This window comes from Curcuma longa, unplaced genomic scaffold (assembly GCF_044706935.1).
Source record: "Curcuma longa cultivar G26 ecotype Majalengka, Jawa Barat unplaced genomic scaffold, ITB_CL_G26_1.1 contig_16927, whole genome shotgun sequence".
NCBI lineage: Eukaryota > Viridiplantae > Streptophyta > Magnoliopsida > Zingiberales > Zingiberaceae > Curcuma > Curcuma longa.
This window is the reverse complement of record NW_027430470.1, coordinates 687-11,294: the sequence shown is the minus strand read 5'-3', so window position 1 is coordinate 11,294 and position 10,608 is coordinate 687. Positions and strand designations below refer to the sequence as shown.

The 10,608-nt window shown below is 39.6% G+C and overlaps 2 protein-coding genes across 2 annotated transcripts; one reads left to right on the top strand and one right to left on the bottom strand.

The window, feature by feature from the left end:
- Positions 1-1,061: 1,061 nt before the first annotated feature.
- On the bottom strand, positions 1,062-6,019 carry LOC141816490 (leucine-rich repeat receptor protein kinase HPCA1-like). Its single transcript, XM_074704261.1, has 19 exons — positions 5,911-6,019; positions 5,689-5,809; positions 5,540-5,611; positions 5,364-5,438; positions 5,178-5,249; positions 4,943-5,104; positions 4,778-4,852; positions 4,174-4,245; positions 4,027-4,098; positions 3,877-3,945; positions 3,725-3,799; positions 3,560-3,631; positions 3,326-3,463; positions 2,718-3,202; positions 2,485-2,634; positions 2,263-2,399; positions 1,966-2,185; positions 1,643-1,878; positions 1,062-1,566 (listed from the first exon to the last, which is right to left on the bottom strand). Exons 1-19 carry the CDS (start codon positions 6,017-6,019, stop codon positions 1,096-1,098), a joined length of 2,883 nt encoding a protein of 960 aa, XP_074560362.1. The 3' UTR covers positions 1,062-1,095.
- A 2,476-nt stretch (positions 6,020-8,495) lies between these two features.
- On the top strand, positions 8,496-9,422 carry LOC141816489 (uncharacterized). Its single transcript, XM_074704260.1, has 2 exons — positions 8,496-9,286; positions 9,394-9,422. The coding sequence occupies exons 1-2, from the start codon at positions 8,605-8,607 to the stop codon at positions 9,420-9,422; spliced, it is 711 nt and encodes a 236-aa protein (XP_074560361.1). The 5' UTR covers positions 8,496-8,604.
- The last annotated feature ends 1,186 nt before the right edge of the window (positions 9,423-10,608 follow it).

Here is a 10,608-nt window from a genome sequence, read left to right as displayed (position 1 = left end):
AATTAACATAATCATTGCCCAATTAATTGATCACTTTTTATATGAAATAAATTTATTTGCGTATCATGGGTTGGCCTATTGGTTAGTTTGCCTTGTTGTGATTGTGGAAATCATGGGTTTGATTCCCACTATCACCCATATTCAGCCTTTTTTGTTAAATTCTGTTCCTAAAATTGGGCTGATCAATTTATTTAAAACAGGCTGTTGAACCCAATTAATTGATCTCTCCGGCCCAATTAAAAACATAAAATTAGGAGTGACATTTTTTTTTAATGGAAAGAGAGAAACATAATGCCCTAAAAACCTACGATTTTTACCGCCGCTGAACTCCTTCCCTTTTTTTTCTCACTGTTCGTCCCAAAAGAACGCCGGCGCTGGCCTTAACGGCACCAACCTCTCCGGCGCCAGCCTCACCGATGCCATTCTCGGCGGCCGTTCCGAAGACAAAAGCCTCCCGCGTCAGAGCCTCAAACGGATCAAGGTTCAACCGTGCAAAAACGGCGTCAGGGCCTCGCTTGCCGTCGACGCTAGCCGGTCGGTTCTACGCCAGCCTTGCCGGAACAAGGGGAACACGTCGCTGGCCGAGACAGAGATGCTATGTGCGTCGCCGACCAAGAATAGAGACCGGACGAAGGTTTCGTCGGCACATATACGAGGGAAATCGATGTTCTCTCCCAATAGAAACAAGACGGAACAGGTAAAATTCTAACTAGGCTCTGATACCATTGTTATCTTTTTAACTGTTGTAGCGTGCTTCGCTGTTCTTGCTTGCGTCGAAGTAGCGTTCACCGAATGGAAAGCTTCTTATCTTTTTCCACAAACCAAATCCCTGAGAAAGATGCCTTCTTTTCTCCTCTTTTCTCATGGATTCTTGGACGCTATATATAATAGCAATCAGGAAGATGAAACGAAGGTTTTGCCCCTTCGTTTCATCAACCGTAGGTTGATGCTTGCCTCTTCGTTTCATCAACCGCAGGTTGATGTTTCATTTTCCGAACGTTCAACATAACTAACTTTAACTTACAAATAGTGAAGTTCATATAAAATACATTACACAACTCAACTTCTTAAACAAGCTGATTTGAGTTGCACATTTCACTTGGCCATCACGATTCTTAGGGAATATGGTTCACCACTGTACTCAAAGGAAGCATCATCATCACAGTTGAAGCTCTTGTTTGCTGTTCCAAAGCTTGCAGAAGTAGTTTCTGATGCAATGTTAGTGTCCATGCCAGCCAAGACCATTATGTTCTCAATCTCCTTGGCCACCTCACTCATCCGAGGCCTTTCTGAGCTTAATTCCTCCACACATTTTAAGGCCAAGTCAATGAACCTCTTGATCCCTGGCAATGAGCCGTTGTGGCAAATGCCAGGATCAAGAAGCTCATTCAAGCCCTGAAGGTCTCTAGACCTGCCGATGGCATTCCTTACCTCCTCCACGACGTATCGCGCTCGCTCAAGCGGTTTCCGGCCAGTGACAATTTCCAAAAGCACAACACCGAAGCTGTAGACGTCGCTCTTCTCCGTCAAGTGCTGAGTCGTGTAGTATTCAGGATCAAGATATCCCTGCAATATTAGGAACAACACTTGTTATTGATTGTTTTCGACTGCTTTAGGATGGCAAAGTTGTAGGCTAACTCACCATTGTGCCTTTGACTTGTGTGGTAATGCAGCCTTTCTTGTCATCGCTCAGTGGCTTGCAAAGGCCAAAGTCTGAAACCTTGGCATTGAGATGGTGGTCGAGGAGGATGTTGTTGGACTTGACATCTCTGTGGATGATTCTAGGGTTTGCAAGCTCATGCAGGTAAGTCAGTCCTCTGGCTGCACCAAGTGCTACCCTCAGCCTTTTCTTCCAATCCAGGTAGACTCCAGATTTCCCTGCGTTTGAAAATGGCAAAGAGTTCTCAGCTCGAAATGGTTTCAGAATCAGTAAATCAAGATTAACAAAATCAAAGACAAACGAACCTGAGAGACTATCTCTTAATGTACCATTAGGAATGTACTCGTACACTAAGATTTGTTCATTTTGATCCATGCAGAAGCCGACGAGACTGACAAGGTTCCTGTGGTGAACCCTGCTCAGCATCTCGATCTCAGTTTTGAATTCCTGACCACCCTGCAAAGATCCCTCCTGAGCTCTTTTCACAGCAACTAGTTTACCATTATCCAGCAATCCTCTGTAAACCTGCCAAAGTCGAGAAATACAGGAAGAATGAATCTGCAGAGGTCGAACACACGAGGAAACATGGATATGGTAGTTACTTTTCCATAACCGCCACTCCCAAGAATGCTGGCTTCTGCGAAGTTGTTGGTGCACTTCTTTAGTTCTTGAAAACTGAACAATCTTGCACCTTTCAGCTGAGGAATATCACTGCCACTTTCACTTGTGGTCCATACACCTGCCGAAAGAAAGGAACGACGTCAAGATAGTGAATATAACATGATAAAGCTACAAAAGCAATCGAGATTCTCCACATTTCTTACCAAATTGTCGAGATATTTCTTTGGCCTTTCGAGCCTTTCTTCTCTGGCAAAGGGCGAAAGTTAACAGACCGACGATCAAAGCAGCAGCAGCAAACCCTCCAATTACCCCTCCTACAATTGCAGGAACTCTGTTCGATTTCGAAACTGATTCTGCTCATATCATATCCAATATGTGAGAAAGGCAGAAGTGAATGCCTAAATGAACAACAAGAGAGGGAAAAGAAGATACTTGCCTTGGAAAGTTGGATAAGGTCTCGCATCAAGATAATAAGGTCCATAAGCATCAGGTTGCGAGATAGTCGTGTTGGTGAATAGGTTGGTAAGTTGAGCAATCTCGGCTTGGCTAAAGCGATCCGTATCCGACGGAAACATCCACAAATCAAATTCGAAGTAATTGTACATATTCATGTTTGGGTTTCGGAGGATTGGAATAGCAGGAAGCTGGAACTGCTGAAAGGTCTTGTAAAGAGCTACCTCTAATGCAGTGTAGTATGTGAAGTTAGTGTACATGTTGGAGAAGGCTATAAATTTAAAAACGAGTTTTCCTTCCAAGGGATATGAGCAAGAGCATTTTGGGCTCTCTTGCTGATCCGAAGGGCAGACGAGGTTTCCACAATTTGGCGACGGAGTAACGTAACTACTGGGATTTGATTCCGGTGGCAGATTGCAGTACTGTGCTGAAGCTCCTGGCTGATTACAGTAAATGTTTCCGTCGAGCCTGTGGACATCAAATATGGACAAGAGGACTCAGAAGGCAGATAATCTCTGTGCTAATCACTACTTCACTATTTGGATTGCAATAAATTCAAGGAATTATCGATGCACTGGTGGCTATACTTACTGAATGTGTAGGTTGTCCCGGTTTGGCACATTAGCCATAGTTTGAATTCTGTTTTCCCGCACATCGACAAGAGTAAGGTTTGTGCTCAGCTCACTACCCAAGTCAAGCGTGCCATTGATCAAGTTGAACCGCAGATGCCTGTTTCGATATGAAGAGAACATGAGGATGTCCAGTACTTTCTCAGGGAAAGCTCATAAGGAATGCGTTAAGCTTATCAGGCAAATCGATGTTTACACTGCCTGCAATGAGGGAATGCTGAACAAAGATGTTGGTAGAACTCCTGATATCAGTAAGTTATTCAATTTCCTGCAACCAGAAAAAGGGTATGGAATCAATGATAGACTCCTATATTCAGCTAAGACAATAATTGTTCAGACTTCAAAGAATGTAGAGTAATACAAAGTAGTCAAGTTCATCAAGGTTGAGAACCAATGTGGAATATCAGATTGATCAAATGAGTTGTTGCTCATGTCCCTGCAAAGCAACAAATTCGGTTTCGGTCAGTGGGCATCAAGTGCCTTTCACTTCTCATAGAATGTGCTACTACTTACACATAGGTGAGGGCATTCATTCCAGTTAGGTTTGGCAAGGGGCCACTCAGCTGGTTGTCATTTATTTGCCTGTAGAACAAACCCAATCATGAGAGTTTCTAGAGTTTCACCAAAGCACAAACAAGTTTTCTTTCAAAAAAACACACTAACAGCTCGCTAAGGATCGTAAGGTTATTGAGGTTGGAAGGAACTGCTTCAGTAAGTCGATTTCTGTCAAATCGCCTGTATAAAACAAGAATCCAACAAGTTAAAAGTATGAAGATTTTTTTTTCATGTTTAGTTGTGCAATTTACTTACAGAGCAGTTATGGTAGTGACAAGTCCTAGCGTTGGAGGAATGCTGCCTGTGAATTGATTGTGGTCAAAGAGCCTAAGCAAAATGAACCAAAGGTAATGTTTTTTGCAAAACAATTACATGAATCCAACGTTTGTAAGTAAATTTATATTTGGCTTAATAATAACTTATTTATATTCATTTAATACACTTAAAGTCTTGTTAATGTTAATGAACAAAGATTGTGAATCCTTAACAATGTACACAAATAAAATTTATGAACTATATTCATCAATAAAGTTTTTATTGAACTTGTATATGACAAAGAAGCTCTCAAAATAAATAAACAAACATGTAATATCAAATTCACTAATTAATCAAATAAATTTAAAAATATAAAAGTTTTAAATAATTAAACAAGTTTGAATTGAAAATTCGATAAAATCTAAACGAACCAAGTTCAAACTCGTAAAAAAAGAACCAAACCAAACTTGAATAATCATTTTCATAGTTTGATTCATTTTAGGCAGGAGTTAATTTGACTTGGAAGGAAGTGGGTGGACACTTTCATGCTTTAGGAACATAAATATAAACTAAACAGGAGAGGAAGTGTTTCTCAGTATCTTACATATGCTTCAGAATCATCTCAGAGTGGAACAGTTCTTCTGGAATGGACCCGGATAAATTGTTGTTTCCAAAATGGCTGAGTTCAATAGAAAATTCTCACTCAAACTTGCTGAAATCTCACAAAGTAAACTGTATAACATTAATTGAACAACAAATAATCACTCACAAGTGCTGGCACTTAGTCAGCAAATTCAGGCCCAACTTTGTGCCATTGGAAATAGGAAGTGAACCAGATATCCTATTCCTTGTGATGTCAAAAAAGAACAGCGATGTCAGATTGCCTATCTCGCTAGGAATCGATCCGTTCAACCGGTTAGAGCCCACTGATCTGAAGAAACACAGATAGCTTTAGAATATCAAGCTAAAATTTCCTTCTTTGAGCAAAGAGATTCTGATCTTACAGAAATCTGAGGCTTGCCAACATGCCTAACTCTGGAGGAATGGAACCACTGAATCTGCAACCAAAAAGGATCCTGGATAAACAACAGAGCAAAGTTTCAGTTTGGGTGTTTAACTTTACATGGGTCAATTGCTAAATCTATCATCTGAAAACTTTTAATATATAACATAACTTAATCACAACTCACAATCTTTGAAGCTTCACCAGGTTCCCAATGGTTCTTGGAATTTGCCCACCCAAACCTTTATTGGAAGACAGATCCCTAGTGCCATAATTCATAAGTTCATAATTTCCAAAGGACTTGTAAAGGGATGAAAAAGGGAGGTAAAAGAACTGAAGCATTTGATTTATCAGGTAACATACAAGATTACCAACTCAGTCAAATTCTGGATATCTTCAGAGAGAGTCCCGCTGATGTTTAAGCCAGGAAGAATTCTGAAAAAAGAAGAATCACTAATTCCAAAACAAATTTCCTACAGTTTGTCTTCTCCATTATATTTTTCAGAACTTACATTTTATTGATGTGAAGATTCGAACAGTTGAGTCCAACCCAGTTATTACCACAAGGATCTGAACCTACCCAGCTTGTTGGTTTATTCTGCCAATAACTTGCTATGCTAGACAGAGCAAGAGCTATTCAAGCAGAGAAGAAACAAACGACATCACAGACTGGTGTAAGTGAAATACATGCAGCAAAATCATGCAGAGGCCCAGAGAAATAACGTGAATTTTACCTTCACTGATGAGTGTCTGTGTCTCTGCTGAGACGTTTAGAGTGCAAAAGTTTAAGATGAGCAGCAGCAACAGGCATTTCAGGTTCAGTTCTTGATGCAGGAATCCCATGTTATGGCACAAAGCTTTGGAGAATCAATACCATGCACTTCAGAAGCTAGGTTCATATACACTAATGGCAGGGAGCCTGATTGGTTGGATGATCAAGTTGCTTAGGATTTGACTTTGAGGATTTGTATATCTATATAGTGAGAGACTTTTTCATATCTATGCAGACCAAGTCCACCCTCTATATTGGACATTGCCGTGAACTTTGATGATAGCTGAAAAAGAAAAATGAAAGATTAAGGTGAGTAAAATATTGCATATGGTTTTATATTTTAAGCTATAAAAATATGAAGGATAAACAGTGAGGCTCTTAGACCTTCTCAAAAAAGTAATTCATTATTCAATGATATTGATGGTTTAGTCTAAATATATATCAATGCAGGGTGGGTTCATGATGCATCAAATAGATAGCATTAGCTGGTATACTGAATAATTTTATCTATATGAAGTCATCCATAAATAAAAAAAGGCTCCCAATTCTTGTAAATAATAATCATGATAATAAGCATTTAGACCCTATTTATATTTCCGAGGTCAGCATGCTTAGCATGCTATACCTATGTAGTTTCTACATGTTGGAGTCGGAGCTGAGTTATGCTAAGGCAAAGTTGAGCTGAGTCATTCCAAGTCAAAATTACCAAAGCCGAGTTGAACCATCTCAAGTTAAAATTGAGCTAAGTCATTTCAAATAAGAGCTGAGCTGAGTCATTTCGAGTCAAATTTAATCATTCTGAATCAGAGCTGATCAAGTTGTTATTGCTGAATTAGAACTAAGTAACTCCAAGTTAAATTATTCCAATCTGGGTCACTCTGAGTAGAGTTACTTTAAACTGAATCACTCCATGCTAAGTACTCCAAGGTATGTCACTTCGAGCTCTCGAATTCCCATGTTGCTCGAGTTCTTGAATTCTTGACAGTTGTCCATGTAATCTCTCCTGAGTGTGACCTCCCATCTTGTCTTGCCTTCTCTTGATATACGATTTCCGTATCATCTCAAGTCATACTTGGGAATCATACTTTACAATTATAGGTCTCACTTAGATATGACCTCTCACCTACTATGTTATCCTGAGTTATACTTAGATGTAGTCCCTTCTCATTGCAAGTGCTACCTAAGTATGATCTTGAATTATTTTTCTGAATCCTCATCGTTTGAGAAACTACGGAAACCTAAGGAACTCTGCACCTTTTGGAAGATCATCCTCGGCTGCTAGCGATGGATTCCGGTACGCTTCCGAATTTACTTCTTGTTGTTTCTTAAGAATTGGATAGACGATGCATGCGTTGAGATTTCTCAACATTAAGGAAAATACCATCAATTGGTATCAGAGCGAGGTTTATTCCAAATTCTTAAGAAATCATGAAATCATTTTATTTGATTGTTCATACGCCTACTGTGTTATTTTGTTTCTTCCACGATTTCTTGTTCGTCTCTGTTTTGGCCGATGACGTACACGGCAGCGCACAGGCGCTGTCCGCGTCCAGTAAGATATCCCCGTGACGCCGGCGAGGCTGGCAATAAACGGGAGGCTATCGTCGGCAACAAAAGTCTCTGCAGCAGTTCGCAAGTTGCGTCGGCTAGCGCAGGCGTTGAGGTTGGGCGTCTGCGAGGCTAGCGTAGGCAGTGGGCGAAAGTGCAGCGCTCGGCGCTGGGTTAAGGCAGAAAATAAAAAAAAAAAAAAAGTGTCGGCGGCGGGCGAACTGCAGCGTGCGTGGGCATAACTGCAGAGCTCGTGGGTTAAAAAATAAGGAAACGTGATTGTTTTTTTTTAAGTTAATTAAAAAAAACCCACCATTAATTATTACAGCTCTCGGCGTGTCTCGGCGTGAGTAAGTCATGAACAGATGCATCTAATTAATTATTCAACGTGAGTAAATCATGAACAGTTGCATCCAATTAATTATTTAAATTTTAAATAATTATTTAAAATCCAATTAAATGAGACGAGTGCCTCATTTAATTATTCACAGCCCAATTAATTATTTAAATTTTAAATAATTATTTAGGCGTGGGCCTCATTTTTATTTTTAATCTTGTTCTTTAATTAGCATTTAGTTCTTTATTCAAATTAAATAAGTTGAATTATGATGTTGCCAAAGTGACCTCTCTAATTTGGTTTATTTAATTTTGAATTTTGAATGTTTGTAATTGTGTATTTCCATGTGATCATTTGATCGGCCCAAAGGACGGTCAATGGTTGACCGGAGTACATAAATTACCTGTGATAATAAACACGTAACAATTATAAGGATTTCACATGAGAATAGCAAATCAATCCAAAGATGGGTTTGTTATTTGTCGTGCTTTATTGTTAGTGTTTGATTATTACAACAAGGATATTACTAGCAGTTAATTTTACTGTCCAAAGACTTGAAATTAATGGTGCATTAGATATCTTGGATGGGTTTGCTAATTATTTTGAACTAGATTGAAAAATTAAAGTAGTGTGCATGTTATTTACAGTTTATTTTCTGTTCTCTTTTCAGTTAATGTTGCAAATATCTCTGCCAACTTAAATTCAATACCGGTCCTTAATGGTTCCAACTTTAAGGACTGGAAGGAGAACATTCAGATAGTTCTCGGATGCATGGACATGGACCTTGCGATACGGACGGAGCAACCCCCTACTCCTACGGTAGCTAGCTCTCTTGAAGAGAAAGCTAAATTTGAGAAGTGGGAACGCTCTAACCGCATGAGTCTAATGATCATTAAGCGTGCAATTCCGGAGGTGTTCAGGGGTGCTGTGTCTAAGGACACCACCAATGCTAAAGATTACCTTGCAGAACTTGAAAAGCGCTTTGCCAAAAGCGATAAGGCTGAAACAAGCACTATTCTTAAGAGCTTGATTTCAATGAAGTATAAGGGCAATGGTAATATAAGGGAGTACATCATGGAGATGTCCAATCTTGCTTCAAAACTTAAAGCATTAAAGCTTGATTTGCATGAGGAGTTACTTGTGCATCTCATTCTGATTTCTCTTCCAGTTCAATTCAACCACTTTAAGGTCAGTTTTAACTGTCAAAAGGAAACGTGGAATTTGAATGAACTGATCTCTCATTGTGTTCAAGAGGAAGAGAGATTGAAGCAAGAAAAGACTGAAAGTGCTCATCTAGCAAGCACCTCTAAGGATAAGGGCAAGAAAAGGAAGAATGTGGATGCTGCAGGTCCAAATGCAAAGAAACAAAACAAAGGAGATTGTTTCTTTTGCAATAAGGCTGGACACATAAAGAAGGAATGTACCAAATATCGTGCATGGCGCGAGAAAAAGGGTATGTTTCTTAATTTGGTTTGTTCTGAAGTAAATTTAGCTTCAGTACCTAGAAATACTTGGTGGTTAGACTCCGGTGCTACTACTAACATCAGTATTTCAATGCAGGGTTGCCTGAACTACCGAAAGCCAAGTGATGCTGAAAGACGCATTTTTGTGGGCGATGGAAAATCGGTAGAAGTTGAAGCAATAGGGCACTTTAGATTGTTACTCAGTACTGGTCACTATTTGGATTTAATAGATACTTTTGTGGTACCGTCTTTTAGACGGAATTTAATTTCTGTTTGTTATTTGGACAAATCTGGTTACTCTTGTTCATTTGGAAACAATCAGTTTCAGTTATCTATTGGTAATTCAATTGTTGGAACCGGTTCATTAATGCAATATGACAATCTATATTTACTTGATACAAATGCTTCATATAATGAAACCCTAAACATTGAATCAAGAGGTACTAAACGAAAACTAAATGATAATACTTCGGGTGCATTATGGCACAAACGTCTAGGTCACATCTCTAGAAATAGAGTTGAACGTCTTGTGTCAGATGGGATCCTGAATTCCATTGATTTCACGGACTTTAATGTCTGTGTTGAATGCATTAAAGGAAAACAAACCAAAGATAGAAAATTGAATGCATATAGAGCTACGGAAGTCCTTGAGTTGATACATACGGATGTATGTGGGCCATTTCCAATTCCTTCTTGGAATGGTCAACGCTATTTCGTATCATTCATAGACGATTTCTCTAGATATGCATACATTTTTCTTATTCAGGAAAAGGCTCAAACATTGGACGTGTTCAAGTCATTTAAGGCTGAAGTTGAAAATCAACTTAACAGAAAGATAAAGAAAGTAAAGTCCGATCGTGGTGGTGAATACTACGGTCGGTATGACGGTTCAGGTGAACAACGTCCAGGGCCTTTTGCCAAATACCTAGAGGAGTGTGGTATCGTCCCACAATACACCATGCCGGGCTCTCCAAGCATGAATGGTGTAGCGGAAAGACGAAACCGCACTCTACAGGATATGGTAAGGAGTATGGTTAGCCATTCTTCCTTACCAAAGTCACTCTGGGGTGAGGCATTAAAAACTGCAGCATACATTCTGAATAGAGTACCAACAAAAGCAGCTGCTAAAACACCTTATGAGCTTTGGTTAGGGCGAAAACCCAGCCTAAAGCATTTCCATGTTTGGGGATGTCCAGCTGAAGCAAGGCCTTATAAGCCTCATACGGATAAATTGGACCCCAAAACAGTTAGCAGCTATTTTATTGGCTATTCTGAGCGATCGAGGGGCTATAAATTTTATGATCCCAACTTA

What these genes read in the sequence shown, in the direction of transcription:
- LOC141816490 (XM_074704261.1), bottom strand. Translation starts at nt 6,019, where the DNA reads ATGGGATTCCTGCATCAAGAACTGAACCTGAAATGCCTGTTGCTGCTG. An exon ending in CTGGTGAAGCTTCAAAGATT is followed by an intron (nt 5,250 to 5,363) that starts GTGAGTTGTGAT and finishes TTGTTTATCCAG; the next exon opens with GATCCTTTTTGGTTGCAGAT. An exon ending in TTGATGAACTTGACTACTTT is followed by an intron (nt 3,632 to 3,724) that starts GTATTACTCTAC and finishes TTCTGGTTGCAG; the next exon opens with GAAATTGAATAACTTACTGA.
- LOC141816489 (XM_074704260.1), top strand. Translation starts at nt 8,605, where the DNA reads ATGGACATGGACCTTGCGATACGGACGGAGCAACCCCCTACTCCTACG. An exon ending in TGCATGGCGCGAGAAAAAGG is followed by an intron (nt 9,287 to 9,393) that starts GTATGTTTCTTA and finishes ATTTCAATGCAG; the next exon opens with GGTTGCCTGAACTACCGAAA.